Source organism: Daphnia pulex, chromosome 10, assembly GCF_021134715.1.
Source record: "Daphnia pulex isolate KAP4 chromosome 10, ASM2113471v1".
NCBI lineage: Eukaryota > Metazoa > Arthropoda > Branchiopoda > Diplostraca > Daphniidae > Daphnia > Daphnia pulex.
In genome coordinates this window covers 1,667,971-1,691,537 of record NC_060026.1, presented here as the reverse complement: position 1 = coordinate 1,691,537, position 23,567 = coordinate 1,667,971, and the positions used below count along the sequence as shown (strand labels likewise).

At 39.8% G+C, this 23,567-nt stretch overlaps 3 protein-coding genes and 2 long non-coding RNA genes across 20 annotated transcripts in view; 2 read left to right on the top strand and 3 right to left on the bottom strand.

Annotated features, from left to right (window-relative positions):
- LOC124206077 overlaps positions 1 to 20,800 on the top strand; it is a 37,569-nt gene extending 16,769 nt beyond the window's left edge. For 2 of the 14 annotated variants that reach the window (XR_006879544.1, XR_006879545.1), the window contains 4 exons: positions 11,028 to 11,194; positions 11,262 to 11,375; positions 11,449 to 11,594; positions 11,669 to 11,916. Coding sequence is in view for 5 of the 14 variants with exons in the window: in XM_046603714.1 (XP_046459670.1) it covers positions 340 to 1,617 (1,278 nt within the window). In the remaining 9 variants the exon portion in view is untranslated. The other 12 variants (XM_046603714.1, XM_046603713.1, XR_006879548.1 and 9 more) reach the window with 11 other exon arrangements.
- LOC124206075 (mucin-2-like) lies at positions 3,868 to 9,933 on the bottom strand. Of its 2 annotated transcripts, XM_046603709.1 has the most exons (3): positions 9,706 to 9,933; positions 4,610 to 8,866; positions 3,868 to 4,531 (listed from the first exon to the last, which is right to left on the bottom strand). In XM_046603709.1, the coding sequence occupies exons 1-3, from the start codon at positions 9,760 to 9,762 to the stop codon at positions 4,208 to 4,210; spliced, it is 4,638 nt and encodes a 1,545-aa protein (XP_046459665.1). In that variant the 5' UTR covers positions 9,763 to 9,933; the 3' UTR covers positions 3,868 to 4,207. The 2 variants fall into 2 exon arrangements, with proteins under 2 accessions (XP_046459665.1, XP_046459664.1); XM_046603708.1 differs by having other exon boundaries at positions 3,868 to 8,866.
- LOC124206076 (cell wall protein DAN4-like) lies at positions 10,797 to 13,201 on the bottom strand. Of its 2 annotated transcripts, none has more exons than XM_046603710.1 (8): positions 13,035 to 13,201; positions 12,250 to 12,849; positions 11,979 to 12,155; positions 11,718 to 11,799; positions 11,431 to 11,569; positions 11,246 to 11,342; positions 11,004 to 11,169; positions 10,797 to 10,940 (listed from the first exon to the last, which is right to left on the bottom strand). In XM_046603710.1, the coding sequence occupies exons 1-7, from the start codon at positions 13,083 to 13,085 to the stop codon at positions 11,023 to 11,025; spliced, it is 1,293 nt and encodes a 430-aa protein (XP_046459666.1). In that variant the 5' UTR covers positions 13,086 to 13,201; the 3' UTR covers positions 10,797 to 10,940; positions 11,004 to 11,022. The 2 variants fall into 2 exon arrangements, with proteins under 2 accessions (XP_046459666.1, XP_046459667.1); XM_046603711.1 differs by having other exon boundaries at positions 10,797 to 10,934.
- A 33-nt stretch (positions 20,801 to 20,833) lies between the features above and the next one.
- LOC124206079 lies at positions 20,834 to 21,974 on the bottom strand. The gene is made up of 3 exons (XR_006879554.1): positions 21,651 to 21,974; positions 21,425 to 21,570; positions 20,834 to 21,364 (listed from the first exon to the last, which is right to left on the bottom strand). It is a non-coding gene; the product is annotated as an uncharacterized LOC124206079 (long non-coding RNA).
- Positions 21,975 to 22,505: 531 nt separating this feature from the next.
- Positions 22,506 to 23,013, top strand: LOC124204372. The gene is made up of 3 exons (XR_006878854.1): positions 22,506 to 22,553; positions 22,613 to 22,714; positions 22,780 to 23,013. It is a non-coding gene; the product is annotated as an uncharacterized LOC124204372 (long non-coding RNA).
- The last annotated feature ends 554 nt before the right edge of the window (positions 23,014 to 23,567 follow it).

Here is a 23,567-nt window from a genome sequence, read left to right as displayed (position 1 = left end):
CGCCTGGTTGCTTTAGAAACCAGAAACTTTGAGCGTGTCAACAAAAAAGCTTTTCAATCATCGCCAGTACCCAATTGTAGCCTTTACTCGACGTTATATATTTATTTACAGTCGGTCCAAAGTTCCATCCATTCGGCTTTCTTGTCTCCGATGGACAACAGTGAATTTTCAACAGCTCCTCTTGACAATCCAAAAATGTAGCCAACGTTTGGCCAATCTCTAGCCAAGTATTTCAATGAAAATCTTGAAGTAATCGCCGCCATTCTGATCCTGTTTTTATTTGTTTCAGTCTCAGAGTTTTACCGTTTCCATATCTCGATCGCATTGCAACCGTGAAACATGAAGAAAACGTATCACGTCGAAGCGTGGCGAACCAAAGACTACGCATCCGTGAAAGAAACTCTGAGACCTTGGTGGGTATTGACCCGATACTGCGGAATTCTGCCGGACTGGTGCTGTCATCCGCACAACATCGACCGCAAGCGACTTGATGCTGTAGCGGTGACTCTTATTCGCTACACCGGCGTTGCTTTCGTTTTCTCTTTCGTTTTCTCGATGATGATTTTTCAGCTGAGTCGAACGGTGGTCGCCATTCAGTCGATGACCACCGTTCACTCCGTCATTCCTTTTCTCCTTTGGTTGTCCGCCATTCCTCTCGCCGTTGTCACTCAGATTTGGTACATTGCCCGTCGCCGTGATTTTCTTGCCTTTTTCAAAGACTGGTACCTTTTTGAGAAATATCTTGACTTGCGGTACAGTCACCAAGAATTAGTTTACCCCATGGTTAGGAAACCGCGCATTCTCATTTACACCTCTAAATTGGTGACGTTGCTAATACTTGTAGTGGGGCTGAGCATGATCATTTTCAATTTTCCGGATGCTCCTTATTTGTTGACTAATTTTGAAGCACTTCGTGACGTAATACCGATCCCTATTCTCGGTTTTATTCATTTAGTAAATGTGATTTTGGTTCTGGGGTTGACGACGCTTTGCGAAACTGTCCCGGCGTTGGTCTTTTTCCACTTTCAATGTCAGGTCCACGTTTTACAAAGGGAATTCGATAATGTTTTCAAGTTATTTAATTCTCAGTGTAATTACCACAAGCTGTCGGGTCGATTGGACGTCGATCCGAGCTTGTTTTTCGCCGCCCAATTGCGCCAATTGTTTGAATTTTACGAAACGGTGAGGCGTTTTGTGGGTCGTGCTAATTCTTTATTCGGTATCCTGTTGTTTCTCAATCACGGCATGAGGTTGATTGTCATTTGCATCATGTTGTATTCGGTCCTCTACTTGTTGCAAAGTACTCCCGTGACCGCGGGAATTTACTTGATTAATTTTTGTATCCATTTGTACGAACTCGTGTCTTCGACTCTGCTAACGGCGCAACTCTACCGCGCCTCAGATCGTTTGCGCAGTCATCTCGCCGTTTTGTTGACTCGCTACTGGGACTCGATCCCGAAGGAGGAACGCAAATTTCTCGTCCACTTTAACGGCCGCATTCAAACTGATCCTCTGGCCGCAACTCCTTTGGGTCTTTACAATGTGACACCTTCTTTTCTGTTGACCGTTGCTAGTCTGGCTGTCACCTATGTCATTATTTTACTCCAATCCAAGTGACAAACCTTTTTAAAAAAATTGATTTTCATTTAACTGGTCAAATTATCGATTCTTAAGTTCTATCGATTTGTATGTTGGTGAGTGGCGGCCATTCAAACAAGTCTGATTTTGGAATTCATGGCGTTAACAACTATAGAAATAGTTAAACGGCATTTTATAGCCATTTAAACTGCTGGTCATTGACTCTTTTGTTAGTTGAAGTCAACAGCGCCCAAGCCATTTTCACTGTTTATACGTTGGGTTATGATGGCAAGCGTGTCAACTGATATCGATCCTCCTTTTTCTGCTACGCTCAGTCACGCAACATCGTTACGTGTTTTCCTTTTTTTTTGTTTCGCCATATTTCCATTAATTTTTGCGATGCCACTCTTGTTTTATTAACAAAGGAACATTTACAGAGTGAAATAAAGCTTTCAAATTATCTTTCTCTTTTTGGGTGGGTCTCATCAGTAAATGCTGGAACACACAGCGACTCATTTCAGGAAAGGGCGTTCATATTTATGACGATATATTTATTCGTTGTTTGACAGTTGGAGCCATTCGTTTGTTTTGGGCTTTGATGTGCAGTTGACACTGAACCTTCGACAGCTCTGCTCGATAAAAGTAACAGCTCCATTCATTATTCAACTAAATAGCTCGTTTACAGTCAATTCATTCTTCTTTCTTCTTTATACAGTTTATATTATTTTAGTCTCACGCATTGCCGATTATCTCATCGCAAAATGGTTAGGGAAAAAGCCAATCACATCGAAATCGGCCGGACTCGCGGACTGACCTTGAAAGACACTCTGCATCCGTGGTGGGTGTTGACGCGGTACTTTAGCATCATGCCCGATTGGTGCCATCCGTACCACGATCGGGAGCGTCCCGTTCTGAACGCCTTTCGCTGCATCGGAATCGCCGTCGTCATGGGTTTCATTTCCCTGATGATGATTTTCCATCTCACCAAAATGGTGATGGCCATCCTGGTGATGACGACGCTGCACTCGATTATTCCCTACATGCTTTGGCTCTCCGCCATCCCGCTCGCACTGTTCACCCAATTGTGGTACGTTTACTACCGTCGTGAATTTCTCGACTTTTTCAGAGATTGGGGCCATTTTGAGAAGGAACTCATGTTGGGCTACAATCACCACGACATGTTTTCGACGATGAAAAAGACGCGGGCTCTCATTTACACTTCTAGACTGTTGATGTTGATCGGATTGCTGGTCGGCATGGGTTTTGTCGTCTTCCGCAAACCGGATGTTCCCTACTTGCTGTCGCACCTTCAGTTTATTCGTCAAATCATTCCGGTTCCTATTCTCTGTTCCATTCACCTTGTCAACATCACTTGCGTGGTTATTTTGGCTTCCTTCTGCGACTCCGTTTCCGCTTTGGCGTTCTTCCACATCGCCCTGGAGGTGCGGGTTTTGCTGAACGAATTTGAACGCATTTTCACGATTTTAGATCCGCCAAATCACGATGAAAAAATGACGGATCAATTGGAATTGAATCGCGGCTATTTGTTTGCCACGCATCTGCGGCAGTTGTTTGACTACTACGAAACGCTGCGAAGTTTTGTCACTCGTTCCAATTCTCTGTTCGGCGTTCTGTGGTTTCTCAATCACTGCATGAGGTTGTCCATCATTTGTATCATGCTCTACTCTGTCCTCTACATGTTCCAAAGCTCTCCCGAGGACGCGGGAATCTATTTGGCCAATCTCTTGACTAACGTGTACGAGCTCGTCATTTGCACTCTGCTCACCACTAAAATCTACTGCGCCTCCGATCGATTGCGCTCCGTTTTGACGGTTCTGTTGACCAAATACTGGGATTTGATCCCGAACGGGGAACGTGAGCTTCTCATTGTCTTCATCGGCCGGCTTCAAACCGATCCCCTGGCTGCATCTCCTTTGGGTCTTTACAATGTGACGCCTTCTTTTCTGCTAACTATTACAAGCTTAACCATAACGTACGTCGTCATTTTACTCCAATCCAAGTAAAATGCTATATCAAATGCTTTTACAGTTGCAAATGTAATTGTAGCCTGCTACCCAGTGAAAAGAAATGCTTCCTTTTCTTTTCATTCTTCTATTGAAATCGATTCATATTTGTTATTAAATGTTTCAATTTGATTTACAGACAAATTTTAGATTTCTTCTTAAGGTCGTTTGATGTGTTATTTCTTCGCGCCTTTTCTTGAAAACATAATATACTCAAACAATTTAACAATTGATTTCTTTTGAAACAATGTACAAGCCTTCGATATGATTGAAAACTACTGCCGATTATTAGTGTATTGTTCACATTTAGGTTTATAACTGATTAAAATCTATATCATTCAATCATTTATGATATTTAAAAATTTAAAATTTGACCAATAACCAATCTTTAAAATCTAATCAATGAAACCAGAGCAACGATACATTTTTAGCTAAAAAACCATTACCCTAACCAACTTTTATAAATGAATTAGTTTGCTGATTGTTACCAAATATTTAATTTTAGCATGCTGTTCAGTTATATGAGCGTAGTTATCTTTGACTTTGGGATGTGGTTGAAGTGCTCAGCTCTGTCGTTGACGATCTTCAGTTGTGGAAGTTTAAATTTAGGAAGTTGTTGAAGACGATTGTGTCGTTGAAGTTGCTTGGTCAGTTGTTGAAGTTGTCGGGTCAGTTGTTGAAGTTTCTACTTGTGTTGTTGACGATTGGGTCGTTGAGGTTGCTTGTTCAGTTGTTGAAGTGGTCGGGAGTGTCGTTGAAGTTTCTACTTGTGTTGTTGAAGTTGATTGGTCAGTTGTTGAAGTTGTCGGGAGTGTCGTTGAAGTTTCTACTTGTGTTGTAGACGATTGTGTCGTTGAAGTTGCTTGGTCAGTCGTTGAAGTTGTCGGGAGTGTCGTTGAAGTTGTCGGGAGAGTCGTTGAAGTTTCTACTTGTGTTGTAGACGATTGTGTCGTTGAAGTTGCTTGTTCAGTTGTTGAAGTTGTCGGGAGTGTCGTTGAAGTTTCTACTTGTGTTGTAGACGATTGGGTCGTTGAAGTTGCTTGGTCAGTTGTTGAAGTTGTCGGGAGTGTCGTTGAAGTTTCCACTTGTGTTGTAGACGATTGTGTCGTTGAAGTTGCTTGGTCAGTCGTTGAAGTTGTCAGGAGTGTCGTTGAAGTTGTCGGGAGAGTCGTTGAAGTTTCTACTTGTGTTGTAGACGATTGTGTCGTTGAAGTTGCTTGGTCAGTTGTTGAAGTTGTCGGGAGTGTCGTTGAAGTTTCTACTTGTGTTGTAGACGATTGTGTCGTTGAAGTTGCTTGGTCAGTCGTTGAAGTTGTCAGGAGTGTCGTTGAAGTTGTCGGGAGAGTCGTTGAAGTTTCTACTTGTGTTGTAGACGATTGTGTCGTTGAAGTTGCTTGGTCAGTTGTTGAAGTTGTCGGGAGTGTCGTTGAAGTTTCTACTTGTGTTGTAGACGATTGGGTCGTTGAAGTTGCTTGTTTAGTTGTTGAAGTGGTCGGGAGTGTCGTTGAAGTTGTCGGGAGAGTCGTTGAAGTTTCTACTTGTGTAGACGATTGTGTCGTTGAAGTTGCTTGTTCAGTTGTTGAAGTGGTCGGGAGTGTCGTTGAAGTTTCTACTTGTGTTGTTGAAGTTGATTGGTCAGTTGTTGAAGTTGTCGGGAGTGTCGTTGAAGTTTCTACTTGTGTTGTAGACGATTGGGTCGTTGAAGTTGCTTGGTCAGTTGTTGAAGTTGTCGGGAGTGTCGTTGAAGTTTCTACTTGTGTTGTAGACGATTGGGTCGTTGAAGTTGCTTGGTCAGTTGTTGAAGTTGTCGGGAGTGTCGTTGAAGTTTCTACTTGTGTTGTAGACGATTGTGTCGTTGAAGTTGCTTGGTCAGTCGTTGAAGTTGTCAGGAGTGTCGTTGAAGTTGTCGGGAGAGTCGTTGAAGTTTCTACTTGTGTTGTAGACGATTGTGTCGTTGAAGTTGCTTGGTCAGTTGTTGAAGTTGTCGGGAGTGTCGTTGAAGTTTCTACTTGTGTTGTAGACGATTGGGTCGTTGAAGTTGCTTGTTCAGTTGTTGAAGTGGTCGGGAGTGTCGTTGAAGTTGTCGGGAGAGTCGTTGAAGTTTCTACTTGTGTAGACGATTGTGTCGTTGAAGTTGCTTGTTCAGTTGTTGAAGTGGTCGGGAGTGTCGTTGAAGTTTCTACTTGTGTTGTTGAAGTTGATTGGTCAGTTGTTGAAGTTGTCGGGAGTGTCGTTGAAGTTTCTACTTGTGTTGTAGACGATTGGGTCGTTGAAGTTGCTTGGTCAGTTGTTGAAGTTGTCGGGAGTGTCGTTGAAGTTTCTACTTGTGTTGTAGACGATTGGGTCGTTGAAGTTGCTTGTTCAGTTGTTGAAGTGGTCGGGAGTGTCGTTGAAGTTGTCGGGAGAGTCGTTGAAGTTTCTACTTGTGTAGACGATTGTGTCGTTGAAGTTGCTTGTTCAGTTGTTGAAGTGGTCGGGAGTGTCGTTGAAGTTTCTACTTGTGTTGTTGAAGTTGATTGGTCAGTTGTTGAAGTTGTCGGGAGTGTCGTTGAAGTTTCTACTTGTGTTGTAGACGATTGTGTCGTTGAAGTTGCTTGGTCAGTTGTTGAAGTTGTCGGGAGTGTCGTTGAAGTTGTCGGGAGAGTCGTTGAAGTTTCTACTTGTGTTGTTGAAGTTGATTGGTCAGTTGTTGAAGTTGTCGGGAGTGTCGTTGAAGTTTCCACTTGTGTTGGAGACGATTGTGTCGTTGAAGTTGCTTGGTCAGTTGTTGAAGTTGTCGGGAGTGTCGTTGAAGTTTCTACTTGTGTTGTAGACGATTGGGTCGTTGAAGTTGCTTGTTCAGTTGTTGAAGTGGTCGGGAGTGTCGTTGAAGTTGTCGGGAGAGTCGTTGAAGTTTCTACTTGTGTTGTAGACGATTGTGTCGTTGAAGTTGCTTGGTCAGTTGTTGAAGTTGTCAGGAGTGTCGTTGAAGTTGTCGGGAGAGTCGTTGAAGTTTCTACTTGTGTAGACGATTGTGTCGTTGAAGTTGCTTGTTCAGTTGTTGAAGTGGTCGGGAGTGTCGTTGAAGTTTCTACTTGTGTTGTTGAAGTTGATTGGTCAGTTGTTGAAGTTGTCGGGAGTGTCGTTGAAGTTTCTACTTGTGTTGTAGACGATTGTGTCGTTGAAGTTGCTTGGTCAGTTGTTGAAGTTGTCGGGAGTGTCGTTGAAGTTGTCGGGAGAGTCGTTGAAGTTTCTACTTGTGTTGTAGACGATTGGGTCGTTGAAGTTGCTTGGTCAGTTGTTGAAGTTGTCGGGAGTGTCGTTGAAGTTTCTACTTGTGTTGTAGACGATTGTGTCGTTGAAGTTGCTTGTTCAGTTGTTGAAGTTGCTTGTTCAGTTGTTGAAGTGGTCGGGAGTGTCGTTGAAGTTTCTACTTGTGTTGTTGAAGTTGTCGGGAGTGTCGTTGAAGTTGTCGGGAGAGTCGTTGAAGTTTCTACTTGTGTTGTTGAAGTTGATTGGTCAGTTGTTGAAGTTGTCGGAAGTGTCGTTGAAGTTTCCACTTGTGTTGTAGACGATTGTGTCGTTGAAGTTGCTTGTTCAGTTGTTGAGGTTGATTGGTCAGTTGTTGAAGTGGTCGGGAGTGTCGTTGAAGTTTCTACTTGTGTTGTTGAAGTTGATTGGTTAGTTGTTGAAGTTGTCGGAAGTGTCGTTGAAGTTTCTACTTGTGTTGTTGACGATTGTGTCGTTGAAGTTGCTTGTTCAGTTGTTGAGGTTGCTTGGTCAGTTGTTGAAGTGGTCGGGAGTGTCGTTGAAGTTTCTACTTGTGTTGTTGAAGTTGATTGGTCAGTTGTTGAAGTTGTCGGGAGTGTCGTTGAAGTTTCTAATTGTGTGGTTGAGGTTGTTGGTTGGGTCGTTGAAGTCCCGGTTGAAGTTTCTGCATTTGTTGTAGAAGTTGCCGTCTGTGTCGTCGAAGTTGTTGGTTGGGTTGTAGAAGTTCCCGTCTGTGACGTTGAAGTTGTTTGTGCGGTTGATGAAGTTCCCGCTTCGGTTGTAGAAGTTGCCGTCTGTGTCGTTGTTGTTGTTGGCTGTGTCGTTGAAGTTGTTGGATGGGTCGTTGAGGTTTCTGCACTTGTTGTAGAAGTTCCCGTCTGTGACGTCGAAGTTGTTGGCTGTGACGTTGAAGTTGTGTGTACGGTTGTTGAAGTTCCCGCTTCGGTTGTAGAAGTTCCCGTCTGTGACGTTGAAGTTGTTGGTTGGGTTGTTGAAGATGCCGTCTGTGTCGTTGATGTTGTTGGCTGTGACGTTGAAGTTGTTTGTGCGGTTGTTGAAGTTCCCGTCTGTGTAGAAGTTGTTGGTTGGGTCGTTGAAGTTTCTGCAATGGTTGTAGAAGTTGCCGTCTGTGTTGTTGAAGTTGTTGGTTGGGTCGTTGAAGTTTCTGCATTTGTTGTAGAAGTTCCCGTCTGTGTCGTCGAAGTTGTTGGCTGTGACGTTGAAGTTGTTTGTGCGGTTGTTGAAGTTCCCGCCTGTGTTGAAGTTGTTGGTTGGATTGTTGAAGATGCCGTCTGTGTCGTTGAAGTTGTTGGCTGTGACGTTGAAGTAGTTTGTGCGGTTGTTGAAGTTTCCGTCTGTGTAGAAGTTGTTGGTTTTTTGGTGGTTGTTGTTGGTTTTTTAGTGGTTGTTGTTGGCTTTTTAGTGGTTGTGGTTGGTTTTTTGGTGGTTGTTGTTGGCTTTTTAGTGGTTGTGGTTGGCTTTTTGGTTGTTGTGGTTGGCTTTTTAGTAGTTGTGGTTGGCTTTTTGGTGGTTGTTGTTGGTTTTTTAGTGGTTGTGGTTGGTTTTTTTGTGGTTGTTATTGGCTTTTTAGTGGTTGTGGTTGGCTTTTTAGTGGTTGTGGTTGGTTTTTTGGTGGTTGTTGTTGGCTTTTTAGTGGTTGTGGTTGGCTTTTTAGTGGTTGTTGTTGGCTTTTTAGTGGTTGTGGTTGGTTTTTTGGTGGTTGTGGTTGGCTTTTTAGTGGTTGTGGTTGGTTTTGTGGTGGTTGTGGTTGGTTTTGTGGTGGTTGTGGTTGGTTTTGTGGTTGTTGTGGTTGGTTTTGTGGTTGTTGTGGTTGGTTTTGTTGTTGTTGTGGTTGGTTTTGTAGTAGTCGTAGTTTTAGTCGTCGTCTTTGGGGGCTGTGTAGTTGGACGAGCGCCCCAACACCACCAAAGAAAACATGTGTATTTGGTATTTGGTATTGCAGTGATTGTTGTTTTCGACACAGGACTAGTCGTCTTCGATGTAGTCCGTGCCTCCTTTTAAATGCAAAAAATTTTTTGGTCATTACATTCGTTTTTTTTTATTATTTTTTTACTGCTATACTTGACATGACAGATAAATGTCATGATCAATAAAGCTTATTCCTCACAGGCATTTCTTATTTATTAAGTAACACGTAGTAAGCCAGACAACATTTCTTATTTATCTTAAATCCGTTCAAATCTCTTTATATATAGGGGTTTTCAGGCTTATCTTTCAATTCATAAAATGTTGCAATTAAGAGGTCGACGAGATGTAGTGCCACTGGCCCACTGCTCTGACGTTATGTGACATTTTTGTGATGTTGGTCTTGGAAAAAAAGAGAATTGGTTGTACAAGATTTATTTTTTACTCTTTGATGTGACTTCGACTCGTGCAAGTAAATTTTATAACTCAATTTGTCAGTCATGCTTTTAGAAAGAGTGACCGAAGGTAACTTAAAATGAAACTTGAACAAACTTTGAAGCACATAATAATCAATGTCTATTTGTTCCCAAACTACTCGTAAATGGAATAATTATAAATAAAAATTAAGGAAAATTCAAAAACGGTTTATTTAAGTTTATTGAAACTGATTGGTGACTGGTGAGTTCCAAGAAGCAAAATATCCCAAAGACTCGGAGAGGATGAATGAATTGTGGAACTTATCGTATAGGTAAAAAATCTATAGAGGAAAGATTGCAGTGTGTCTCGGGGCTACATCATTAAATCCATTAAATAACATTATTCGCATTTACATGAAAGAAAATTCATTCTATTCTATTGTAAGTGTATAGCGCTATTCTCAACAGCTTAACTTTAAAGGACGAGTCATAAAATGTATAAGGCTACTTACCGCTACGACCATCGCATAGAAGAAAAGGATTGAAGCAAAAACTGGCAAGAGTTTCATCTTTAAACGTCCGCGTTTGAAACTTACAGCGCTTTCTGAAACTTCAACTGAAGTAAGGTTCTTATTTATACGCTTAATATGTCCACGTATACATTTTGGTATACGCAGTTAGAATTTCTATCTCATTCGAAAGAGGCGGAGGCAGCGCATGCATTGCATTGACGTCAGTAGCTAAGGTTTTTTTCGTTTTTTTAATAAGATCTGCACCAAGTTACGGTAGACTAATTCTGATGAATTAAGAAATGGTTAGTAATTTAGACAGTCTGCCGCAGTGTGTATTAGTTTAAATCGAAGAGAGTGCTGCGTGAATCCGGTCCATATGTGAAAACTGCCATAAGTGCCGCACATGCGTTCATGGAAAACTTCGACGGTTTGCACCTGAACACGAGCATATGTGCGGTGTTTTACAAAAACTTAGAAAAACAGTCGTCATGAGAAAACCTTGGCAAAAAAAATTTATGTTGTTTTCGAGTTGTTTTAGCTTTTCGAAATTCATCTAAATAATAATTTAATCTATCTATCTAATCTAAAAAAATGTGCATTTTCTTTTACGTTCCTTTCCTTCTGTCGGTGAAAACATAATGCTATCCCTATCCCTTATTTTAGTTATCTATCCGCCCCCCAAAAATGTTTGGAGCGCCTTTAATCTTTTTAATTTCTTCACCCATCACTCGTATTTCTCTCACTAGTGGGCGGAACAACGGCTGCTTCTTGTGCATATTAGGACTGAGTTCTCGGGTAAAGAGGTTTTGAAAGTCTGTTAAAAATTTAGAAGCCCAAATTAGTGATCCCTGAACGGCCGAAATAAACGTAACGTTTTGCGCGCGGTGGAAATTGCCGTCATCTTTTTAGTGTATAGTTAACACGGCGTTTCGAAAACAGTCCCTAAACACTTCTGGCAACGGGCCAAAACTAAGGTAGGCACAGCCTTCTCGTGAGAGTAACTTAAATCAAATTTCCCAACTTGGAGTAGAACGCTTGAAGGACTTAAAAGTTAAAAGAAACCATTTACTATCTTTTTATCTCTTTATAAGTTAAAAGAAACCATTTACTATCTTTGCTTTCGACGGTTTATTCGATTTCAAATTGCTTTTTATTCTTAGAAGAGAGCCCCATGTATTGCATCAAATGGGTGTAACAGTTGGAATCTGTCTGATATCGGAAACCTAAACCTATACCTTTATAAGATAGATCCTGATCTTTATATTCTATCAATGTAATCTAAAGGAATTCAAGTTTACCTTTTTTTCTGTTGGTGGTTTAAGCGCACAACCCATCGCTGTTTCCTATGGTTCCGGAAGGGCAGCCAGATCCTGTTGTCCCTTGTGAATAAACCGAAGAGCCGATCCAGTTACCTGCCGGTCCATAGTTACACACGTATAATCGGTTGTAGGGATACCCCACAGTCTACATGAAAAGAACCAGCAGTAGAGTAATCGTGTTCAAGGTAAAATTTGTTAATAAGTAGAAAATCTCTAATTACGAAATTGGATTGATAGTAGGCTACACCACAGCCCAACCTATAAGTCTCCGCCCATACTAATTGCGTGTAATGACCAATGCTATTTGTTGGGTTTAATCTGTAATCAAATCATGCAGACAATTAAAGCAAAGTAAGTATGTGAACAATTGATTTGCTGTACATTTTGCCTGACACGTAAAACTTACGGAAAACTTGAAACATAGCCACTCGTCATGGATTGAACTTCATCGTACCAATATGCCATCGCTTCGGTCCAGTTGGATGCACCAAGATTGTCGACGGAGGATTCAACGATGTAAATATTTTGACCCACTCGAAAGCGACCTTTATTTATGGACAATTATATAAGGTTCAGTCGGGTTATATTACGTTGCGCGGTCTGATTTTATTTATTTATTTTACAAGGCTTATAATTTATTTCAGGCTACCAAACCAAGCAGAGAGTTCAGCATTAGCTATACTTTGATCTTACCGACATCTCTGCAAATGTCGTGTTCGTAAACGCATTGCAGAGCGTGCGCTGTTGACATCGCGGCTAGCTCATCGTCCCAGAACTATAAAGGAAAAGAAAACTAAGTATTTTTAATTCAAACTTTTTAACAATTTAAATACTAATTATAGTCTTACTGTACTGTTGTTATGCTACAAATATTGGAAACGTTTCAAAAATAGCTTTATCACCCTAAAATATTTACTTATTAACGTAATCTCTTTTTGATTTTTCTCCACATACCACTTTCCGCATATTGGCTGCCGCGGGTTGAGGTCCTGGGTTTCCACGGGTCTCGAGGCCCTTTGCCACTTTACTTCTGTAACTGTTGTACGTGTTCAAGATTAGCGAGATATCGCTAAGGCTGACGATGGATTGATTCGGATACGGAGGTTGACACGCTGCTCCCCAAGTAGCATTCTGAAATGAGAAAATTTTTAACAATTAAATTAGATACTAAATGTGCGTTTTGGGCTGTCAATTTAGTTATATGGTTTTGATTATAAACTAATACCGTAAATTTGCAAAGTGTGTTTTCGCAGGGCACAGAGCATGTTGAAATATTACAGTAGGGATTCTCAGTTAATGAAGTTGGAGTTGTCACTACAGTGGGACTAGATGTTGTCCTTTGACTAGACGGTGTCCGCTTCACAGTCGTTGTTATGACTGCCGCAGTTGTTCGCCTCGTTGTTGAAGTGGCTGTTGTTACTATTGGTGTTGTTGGCTTATTCGATGTAGTTACTGTGCTAGCTTGCTTGGCTGTTGACGCTGTTATTTTTGGTGTTGTTAAAGTCGTTGACTTGATTGACGATGAAGTTATTGTATTACTAGCTTTCTTGGTTGTTAAAGTGGTTGTTGTTGGTTTTGTTGAAGTTGTTGGCTTAATTGACGATGTGATTATGCTAGCTTGCTTGGTTGTTGAAGTTGGTTTAGCAGTCGAAGCGGTTTTTGTTGTTGAAGTGCTGGTCTGTTTTGTTGTTGAAGTAGTCTGCTTTGTTGTTGTCTTTTTCGTTGTGGAAGTTGTTGGCTTTTGCGTGGTACTTGTAGTCGGTTTTTTTGTTAAAGTTGTCGTCTTGCTCGTTGTCGCCGTTGGTTTCGTTGTAGTCTGGGCCTCCTGTTATATACACAAAGAGCAAGACAGATATGCGCATTGAAAATTTCAAATGACACATTAAAATAATCTCTCTCAAACTCTATCCTATTGCAGCGGTTTCATTGAAAAATGTATTAAAATTATACAAGACACTAGTACACTCGTGAGCCACTGAATTTTAAAATAAAGCTGATTTCAAAACTTACGGCGACAAAAGTGAAGCAAACACAAAAGAGAAAAACTGAGAAAAATTTCATTTTTCAGCGTCGAATGAAGTCGGATGATGTGGAGTGGATCGCCAATAGTATTATAGTGGTATTGTCATTGTTTAGGTTTCTCTGGGTTTATCACTACTCCCCATGTACAGCATATACTTATGCATACTACGTGGTTTAAAACAGACCAGCTGCGAAAGCATTTCTATACACAGCTCTCGAACGAAGCGGATCCAGCTGCTGCATAGATCGACTGTGTAGATTGTAATGGCGCATGCAAGTTTTGAATACAAGCCGCACTAACTAACGGTAGAATGGTTTCGAATAGACAAATGTATAGAACCTAGCCAGAACTTGTATTGAATGTGGATTCTAGTAGGCTACAATCAATATACGGTCATAACTATAATTCTATACCATATGCAATAAAATGTGTATATGACATTTCGTCGAACTTTTCATATCATGTCGTTGAACTTGATTGGTGTCAAAAAATGTTATGTTATGTAATAATGACCAGCTAGAAGAAGAAAGCTTTAAAAGATAGCCTGGAAGAAACAACAATTTAGAGATGTAAAGGAAATTATATAGAGAAAGAATACACAACACACGCCTTTAATGTAAACTGAAGTTGTGTTTTCAACATTTTATAATTTGCGCCTAAATATTTGTGAATTTTGTGTGTGTAATCGATTATGTAAATGTGTGTGTAATAAAACTAATAATCGATCACGTAAAAATGTCACGGAGGAGACGGAAGTTCGTCTGCAGCGCCGAAACTCAGAAAGGTACAGGCGTCAGGCGGTGACTGGTGAGGCTGTCAACTCAGGACTCAGCATAGTGGTAATGGTATCAGACTCCAGACATTTAATTATTTGATTATAGTGACTTAGTAAAAAAAACCCATTCACACAGAACAGAGATTTCTTTGTTTTTTTCTCTTTAGTTTCTCGTTTGTCTAATCTATCCACTCCCACGGGTGAAGACCGTTCCTCGAGGCGTGGTTGGAAATTTTTGAAAATTAGAAACAGATTTCTTCAGATCACATTGACACAAGAAGGGAGGCTGTGTGGATTTTTCCACCTGCATTAATTTTCAATCTTCCCATGCCGAAAGGGAGTGAGTGCCACTGTACAGTGTACAATGAACATATATAATTCTGTGCACCTTTACCAGTCCGATGTTGCATCACTTAGCTCAAGTACTACAAAAATGGTGAACTTTGTTCATCAATGGTGTGAACCAGCAATCCGTTCACACAAGTTCAATCCTTTTAAGGAGAATGTGATGTCCTCCATACCTGATAAAGTTAACTAAGTGTCAGCCACACCTAACCATGTGAACTGCACGATACAGTGTTATGTCCAAAGTAGCAACAAATCCAATCTCCAATCTACATGGGGATCAATATGGGTCACAGTTCCACATCTGCCAACCGGATATCGCTGCTGAAAGAAAATGAGTTTACTGTCAGTAAGAAGCCGCTGATATTTTTCCATTTAAGTATTGCTTTTTATTTGTAGGTTGTATGTGGCCTTCTGTGTGTTAATCTATTGGAGATGTTGCACTTAAACTGAGAATAGGTTTCTTTTGTTTGCCACCCTTTGCTGTTACAGTTTTTACAGTTGTTACAGTTTTTGTATTCCTAATTTCACCTTTGGTTTTTCTCTAGTTGCTTTCTATTGGCGCCTCGAGTCGACCCGAGTCATCACCAGACGAACAACAGTTTGCCTCCCGTTGAAAAGAACCCAGTCTTATCAGAACTAAAAGCTCTATTTTGTTTCTTCGCCTCACCCATGGCTTACACGATTAGCTCGACGTTGTTTTTCTCCGGTTCGACAACCATTGGAGGAGGTGTGTGGAATGCAATCTCATGACCTCAGCAGCTCAGCGAATGAACAGGACACGATGTCGGATGTCTTTCGGCAGGTTCAAGATTTGTTGATTGTATTGGACGAGGTCGGCTTGAAGATGGTTGTGCAAATGGGCGTGGCTTTCAAGTTCCCTCTGATTGGAGTCGCGATCTCGAATTACGCGCCATGATTAGGATCCAACTCTTCCTTGTCGAATTCCCAAGGGTTTCGCTCTTTTGGACGACGGTGCCCTTCGACCGGTAATAATTTGATTAGCTATTGCTAGTTTTTTTTTTTAATTCACTTCTCCCCTTATTGTTTTAAATGTGCAACCCCTTGTTCCAGTGCAAGGATCAAAACAAACTCACGTTCAAAGTAAGTCGTTCGACTCATAGATGTCGTCTTACGCGGGCTTTTTTCAAATAATTACATTTTCTGGATATTTTAACTGAATTTCTTATTTTTCTTCTCAGCCTTCGCATAATAGAGTTACGACCGACATGGACCCAAATATTGGTTCAGTTTCCAGAAAGAAATTGAATATGGTGATTGGTGTGAAGCAACTTATGTCGTGGAGTATCGTAAGACGTGGTACTTCTCGAGCAGCTCCATCAATTCCAACAGTTGATTGCAGCTTTGGCCACGACGAAATTTGAAAAATCCCTTTTGTCAAAAGCAAAATACAAACTTGAGCCAAGATATTGAGGCAGGACGCTCCCACAACATAGTTGACAAAAGAACTGAAGTGCGTAAATTAAACACCTAGTTTTGTCATAAAAGATGCTAATATTTCCTTATAATTTAGGCAACAGCAAATTCTATCTGGAATTTTGCTAGAGATGTCTACAGACGGTAAAAAAACGTTGAGGAAGAAGAAGAAACCTAACTTAAAGTAGAGCTTGAATAACCATCTACACCAAAAGCCAACAGAACTTATTTTCTACGGTCCCCAAGACGGCATTATTATGTCGTGCCCTTGCTGACGACTTATGGTTCCGGTGGAGTCATCATGAAGGAAAGCAGTGGTATCCTTTTCCAAATCAAAATCTCCTTCCTCAACCGCCATCATTTTCAAGTTCAGCATTGGAGGCCATTCCTCAAACCAGACCCAAATTTGTCTTTAGGGTCAATCGAGTTCAACCGTATCAAAAAGTAGAGGTAAAGCATTTAGCCCGATATTGATATTGTCGTTCAAGATTCAAGAACCTTCTCATATTTCTCGACTTAAAGGCACACGAAAGACTTTTGAATCTTGTGGTAAACCGAAATCTATGAACATGAAGGAACTCAAAGCGTGTACTACGTGCTACCCTAACCCATCGACTGAAGAACACCAACAGGTGTTTATCGTCTAGCATTTTCTGGCGGAAACAAGTTGACATAGTTGGTGATTTCGCAGCAGTTAGGACAACTGGGATTTTTATGGGCTGGCGTATTCTTATCACCGAAGATGGAAAAGCATGTTTTAGGTTGTTAACTTGATGGTGAGTTCAGCTTCGGGACTCTCCCTAGGTGTACTATTCTAATTGCTCCTAGTCCGACCGACTAATTGCTCGACGTCACTTCCGCTACACCAGAAATTATTAAACTTAAAATCTCTCGTATGCCAGACCTCAAAATTTAAATTTATTGCCTTACACAGGTCAATGTCTTCTGGAACTCTGAGATGAAGATTTTGCGCCCGCCCCACCTGCCCAGCTCCTGGTGAAGCCCGACCAGCCCCAACTCAAGCACAGGCCCAAGCACAACCTGCTGCTGCCAACAACGGAACGAGAATCAAAACTATTTTTGTAAAAAAGTGGAACACTCGATGGACAGAAAACAAGTCAAATTGTTATACTGGAACAACACTGCAGTGGAAAACTTCAACTTAGCTCAGTCAATAGGCAACAGGTTCTTATCCGGTCTGTTGGAAGTCCCGCATCCGCTGGATCAGTTACCGCAGTCGAATCGGACGATGCACCAACCGTATTTATTGGCTATCTTTTGCCGTCAGTCGTAAGATGACCTACAATTTTACATCGGGTGGATGCCGTGAAGATTTCGCAGGCACAAGGCTTCCCTCATGAACGGACGACCACATCAGACCACATCCGGCAAATCGACTGCGTCCGTCCACTCTCAACGTGATCTCCCTCAAATTAATACTTTGTGCAGTTGCATACGTTCGTCAGTCGTGTCGTGGAATCGTGACGCGGCATTTCGGTAAGAACTGGAAAAAATTTTCTAGTCTTTGCTAACGTCGATAACAGTCAAGTATTATTTTCCATAAAATTGATCGTTTTGAGGAAACTCTTGTCAATTAATCTTAGCTCGTAAGCATTGTCCAACTCTCGTATTATTATTGATTTCCATTTTGCCGAGTGACACTGTGACAAACAAATAGATTATGCTGGTAGTAGGAAATTCGCTAAATGTTTCATCTGCAACAACAACATCATTCAAACTATTCAACCTCAACTTTATTAGATCAAAGACGACTCTTAGTTTAGTGCAAGTGCCGAGTTAATTTGCGAATCTGCAGTAGAAGCGGTTATGTTAACATATGTCAACAGTTCAGGAGACATTTCTATTATTTTGCTATTCACAAAGGTTCGTATCAAGTTATTTATAGAGAGAAAAAAAGTGTAAATTAAATTTGTTTAAATTCTTTTATTAGATACATGGAATGCAACCGGATAAAAATGTGTTCCTACACTGGATAAGAGGGTATTTAGAACTCAAATGATTGATGTTATATAGTGTTTAATTATTATATTTATATCTTTATCCATGTGTCAGCATATTTATTAATATAGTTCAGGCTGGCAACGATTATATATTCAATTGGATCTCATCAGCATGACACCTCAGGTACACCAAGTCGTCCTTAACTAACCTTCTTCATAAACTTAATGTATTGACATTTTATTTGTTTGTTTTCAAACATTTCAAACAATAGGGAAATTCAAGTTAGGTTAATTCCATCAAAGAAACCTAGATGACCTGAGATGATTCATTAAATTTGAAACTGTATCGAATGGGCTGTACAAGGTTCAAAGTACTAATTTCCATTTCTTTTTGTTGTTTATTTTATTCTAATAGTTAGTTTGAAAATTAGGACAGTTGAGAATGAATGTTGCTTGGAGTAATGGACAAATGGAGTTGAGCAACAACACTCGCCGGCCACAACATTCGCCGGCAGAGCGACCAGGAATCAAAAGTGGCAGCTTGTGAGTGTGAATGTCTTCACTAGGGCGTCCTTCCCGTTTTTCACACCTGATGTCAACTTTTAGTTTCTCTGTGGAAGGAGCTTCAGAAGACGCCCGGCGGTATTTCTCAGGCTTCAAGGTAGGACAGAGTTTACATTGCAACTATTGGCTGTTCACCGAAAGAGAAAAGACTTGTCATAGCGAAATTCCATACTATTCTAATAGGAATTTGTTGAGACTTGCGTTAAGCGACGCTCATGTTGACGTTAATTGATTGTTATATTTTGTTTTGTTTTTTTGTTTTCAAGGATCAAGTACTGACGCCGATTATCACTTCCAGGTTTGGAGTTTGGAGCTTTAGCTGTTTGTTGTGCGTTGGTTGTTTCTTGGTGACGACGGGATGATCATAATTTGGTGAGTAGATGAGCCTCGAGCTCTTTTAGACTTTTGTTGTTTGTTATATCGATCGTCTGTCGACGAGCTAGAGCGCTGACGTTATTTTTAAACCTTCTTCTTTCCTGGTTTTTATTGTTAACGCTAGATTGCCATAACGTGGGCTTTTGTTCATTTTTCATCTGTCAGTTTCATTTACTTTAAAGTAGTTAAAACCATGGTCTATTAACTGTTAATAGACCATGCTTTAAATATCTCTAAAGACGTTTTTTGGCTGTTTCTACGAGGTAATCATTTGACGCACAAAAGAAGCAGGTTTTCGGGATCCTCGTCAAATTTGGCAGTCGATAGAAAATATCGGTTGGATTGTTGACTGTCACTAGGTGGTTAAAATTATTTCCATTAGATGGCGTGACCTTCTTTGTTGGTGAAGTAACAGCAGGCTATGAGTAATAACACTTAACAGTTAGTTTCAGTTCCAGTTCTCTAGTCGTAATAACCGGTGTAGCCTACTTTTTTCCTGACATTTTTCGTTTTAAAAATGGTAATTCTTCCTTGTTATGTATTCCTTTAAGTTGCGAATGTAATTCATTTGTTTATTAATTTACCTTATATTTATATTTCTACTTGGCAATTTTCATCAGATTATTGCAGCCTGAAACTGCTGTACATTTTGCATAAAGGTCGTCTCTTTCTACCTGAACACCTGCTGCACACTTCAGAACAATAAAGTAATCATGTCGATCTTTCGTAGTTAGTTTCTAACAGTAAGGCTACAGATTAAGTTATTTGATGACTAGAGTTTGCTTCTCTTTTTGCAGAATTTTCAATTAAGTATATTTTCCCTATGTTTGAACTTTTAATTTTTGTTTTAATTTGTAGAAGCTTCAATTTGTAGTAGATAATTTTGTAAAAAATTTTTTGGTGACGGACTTCTGTCATTTGTTATGTTATGTGAGACTTCTAGATGACTAGATGGCAATGAATTTTTTCAAGTAGGATTAACAGTCAGATGAAGTCTGAGCTTCTTCATTGCAGTCTTTGGTGCAGTGTTACCTGAAGTGCAAAAGAGCTCTTTGATTGATTCAAGTCTTATGGTATTGATCATGTTTGAAGCGATGCTGGACCCAAATGTATGTTAAGTTTAGAGTTAATTTTTTCATTCATGATTTTTTCCCTGATGTTTTAACCAATTTTATCAGGATGTAGAAGTAAAAGAGCCTGACAAATGCAGACAAGGAAAAGGATATTGTAAATGTGGGAATTTTAAAATCTCTTGCCACCAGGTGGTGAACTGGTGATCGACAATTAAAAGGAGCCACAACCCACAATGCAGAGTAGGATGACCAGATGATGAAGCTGTTCAACCTTTTATTTGCTTGAAAGACGTTGAACGTCGTACGTAACGGTCGTACGTACGACCGTGCGAGATAATTGTGCACGTACGTTGGTACGTACCTACATTACGACTAATCAGTCTGAAAATGATTGTCATTTTCTGCAAAGGTACTCAACTCTCTGTTTTTTATGATAATTTTTTTATAGTCATTGTTAATCCTTGATTTTAAATCATAGGTGAATCTTGTCTTTTGAAAAGACAACACAATCTTGTCTTTATTAACATTGATCTTCAGGAAGGTATCATTAGTTTTACTAAGGTAATAATGTTTGTTAAATCAGTCTATTTCTTAAACAGATTCCATTAATTGTTTGGGTTATTAAATCACTTAACTGCTCTTGATTCAGTAAAGTTATAATTCCACAGATGTTTTACAAAATTTTGGCAAAAGTATTGAATTTTCCCTGCTACTTTTCTTTGACAAATATGTATGCCTAACAATATATATATATATATATATTTTCCCTTTGATAGGATCTGTCAACCAGGTTAAGTTGAAGCTGTTTGCTGTGTTATGCAGAACATTTTTACTTGCCACCTTGCTGCTTGCTTACTGCATAAAATGGGAAGTTGCCATTTTTGCACATTTACAACAGCTTTTTTAGTAGTTTTTGCTTTATATCTGATTTGTTTTATAGGTTTCCCACTATTTGTTGATGTTTGAGGTATGACTGAAAATGCCGGTGGTGTTGCAGTCCAATGTGCTGATGCTTGCCTGGGTTACGTTGGATTAGGCAAAAATTTATTGAGGGATGACCTGTTCCCTGGTATAAGGAGTACTTAAACATAATTAAATTTACGATGCCGGCCATGTTTTCACTTTTGTTACTCATCATAGGTGAGCAAAATGTTTGCAAAATGTATTAACCAGTTTCTTCTCTTTTAGACTGAAAAAGATTTCAAATAAACAAATTATTCATATGATCATATCATATCATTTAACTTTTAAAACTATTAAACCAAATAAATTATTGTATAATTAAAAATGTTTCATACATTTTTAACGTATCCATTCCACCTAATTTTCAATGGTCGTAAACATAAATGACAATACTTGACTTGCAGGTACAAATAATCAATCAAGACAGGGAGAAACGCTACCTTGAAGTCCTTGATTGACTGCGACCAGGGCGATTACCTGGCCAATGAAGAAGAGAGAAGAGTGCGAGGCCAGTTTTGCTAGGGAGCGATTAGTCATAGTAGGATTCCTGTTAAACTCGGAACCCTCCAAAAGTTTTCATCAGATCACGAGCCTCCAAGTACCCGTTTGACCAGAGCCTTCCTCATCCTCCTGGTTATCACAGCGGGTGAGTGACCACCGGCGGGCGTTGGTTAGTGGTTAGTTAGGGAAACGGGGCCACAGAAGAGAAGGGAGCCCAGATATGCACTTGTAATATAACTTAAAGTCTACACAAATTATCAGTCTTCAATTCCAGCAATCTCTCGTTGGTTTCCAAACAACTATAACAGCAGAGAGGGATTAAACTGAAAGGAGAGTATGTTTTAGATATAATTTTCAAATAATGTTGTGACAGAAAACAATACCTCAAATCTATCTATCTTACATTGTCCTAAATTAGAACAAAGTGGTGGTCACCATAAAATCTTGAGTAGCAGCATTTTCTTGCTATTGTCCACAAAATAGATAGCAGCAAAGAATTGGATCTGGCGATAGCATCAATACCTTGAAACTTGACAGGGAAAAGTTAACGAGAACATTATGTTGCCTTAAAGAACACAGTAATTAAAAAAATTTTGTTAAAATAACTACCTTGCAACAGAAATAATAGGTTGTGAGCTTGCATTATTGGATTAGACCGTTTTATTTCTATTGTCATGACTCACGAATCACGAGCACCTAGTTGGCCTGGTAGGTACATGAAAACTTCAGCTGAAATTAATAATTATCTGAAAACATTAAGTCAAGAATGCAGTCAGAATCATTAGCTGCATTATTGTGTTATCTATTACATAAAAACAGTTAACCTATTATCCGATCTCTTTTTTTTAGCTTTTTAATTTCGAAATTTAAAGTTTAAAGTAGTGAGTACTGAGTAACGAACGACGTATCGGTGTAATGTCATGTCTGTGACTGTCGAACAGTCGGTGACGACTGCAAGATTCAAAACTCATTACTAGATGTCGCCAATGTCGCTCTTGTTGTTCTTACATCGTGAAACGAGGCGAAATTGGCGAAACAAATTGTTGCTAATTCTTGTATTCCTGTGATTTCAAATACCCAAATTGAACTTCGTATCTTATGTAGGTTTATCTTGACCTAGTTTCCTTACTTTTCTACCAACTTATTTCTGTACCAACTTATTTCTTCAAATTCTAGATACATACAGCTGTCTGTCACTCCAACAAGTTGACTAAGCGCTTAGTCAATTTCCATCCATTAGGCCCATCATGCTGTCAAAAACTAAACTCATGTTTGAAACTCACATATAGTGGAATACAAATGTGCCGAGACAAGGTATTTCCCCATTACTTCTACCAGACCATTACAATTCAGATTTTCATATAACATAGGTATTCTTGCTCATGAACCATAGGATCTATGCTGAATCTCGCAATTTTGCTGGCGTAACCTGCAACAGCATGTTTGTTGTTATGGCTGTTTTTACTTAACTGTTCAGAAGGCAACCCAGCTAAGAGCTCCCATTTGATAAAGGTAAGCATCAATATCACCTATCACCACGCTATTGCAATACTTCATAACACTTTCTTTAGCATCAGGAAATGTATCCCACCCGAGGAGTAATGCAGTTGGTTGCTGTAATTCCATTATTACGGTTTTTCATCATGAACATTTCAGTGTGCTTCTTAGAAAAGGTAAAGATTGATATGCTTTTTAATTTTTTTTATATTTTCATTAATGTAACACATTTTTTTTACAGAGCATGCAAGATCCCCTCAGCGCACAGGCATCCTTGAGCCAATGCTGGATTTTGTCCATGAGAGCAGAGGGACTTCCACCAACGTTCTGCTCCCTCCTTATCTTCAAGACTCATCCTGCTTCAGTACTTCTTATGCTGCTAGTTCTCCTAAACAACTTTTCATGCTTCACTGGCGAGTTGGATCACTTCAGTTGCTGTGACACACCTGAATGCAGTCACTCACCACGGGATTATGGGCAAGTACCGGACAATTGATTTATTTTCGTAGATTATCTACTAGTAATCTATTTGCGTTAAACTCTCTGTCTGTGTAATAATTCCAAAATCAGGCCTTTCTTGCGCGCAAAAGAAGTATTACTTATACTTAGAAGCGTTTCTTTTTTCTAACGCTAGATGGCTTTTCGATAATTTTCAGCTGTCAAAACAGTCAGTTTTAGTTACTTTGCAAATCTCTTTAAACATTTATTGGCAGCTACTGTGTGGAAATTTTTGCGATTACTGACGATAACTATTCCCCCAACAAAGCTCACTTGTTAGATTTTTGATAATGTGTTTTTTTTTCTACTTCCGGTTTTCTCATTTCAGTCAGTAGTTCAGTAAATATTCATTTGACGTTCAAAAGAACCACTTATTCGTGATCCTCGTCAAATTCGTGGTAAAGTTCATGTTTTGTTTTGTACGTACGCGTACTTCCGGTTTTGAGAATTTTCCTGAACTATAGTTCAGGAAAATTCTCGATTTTGGCCAAAAATTGGATTTCGTTTAAATCACACCTAATAGACCCCAAA

What these genes read in the sequence shown, in the direction of transcription:
- LOC124206075 (XM_046603708.1), bottom strand. Translation starts at nt 9,762, where the DNA reads ATGAAACTCTTGCCAGTTTTTGCTTCAATCCTTTTCTTCTATGCGATG. An exon ending in TCTATGCGATGGTCGTAGCG is followed by an intron (nt 8,867 to 9,705) that starts GTAAGTAGCCTT and finishes TGCATTTAAAAG; the next exon opens with GAGGCACGGACTACATCGAA.
- LOC124206076 (XM_046603710.1), bottom strand. Translation starts at nt 13,085, where the DNA reads ATGAAATTTTTCTCAGTTTTTCTCTTTTGTGTTTGCTTCACTTTTGTC. An exon ending in TTTGCTTCACTTTTGTCGCC is followed by an intron (nt 12,850 to 13,034) that starts GTAAGTTTTGAA and finishes TGTATATAACAG; the next exon opens with GAGGCCCAGACTACAACGAA. An exon ending in CGACATTTGCAGAGATGTCG is followed by an intron (nt 11,570 to 11,717) that starts GTAAGATCAAAG and finishes CCATAAATAAAG; the next exon opens with GTCGCTTTCGAGTGGGTCAA.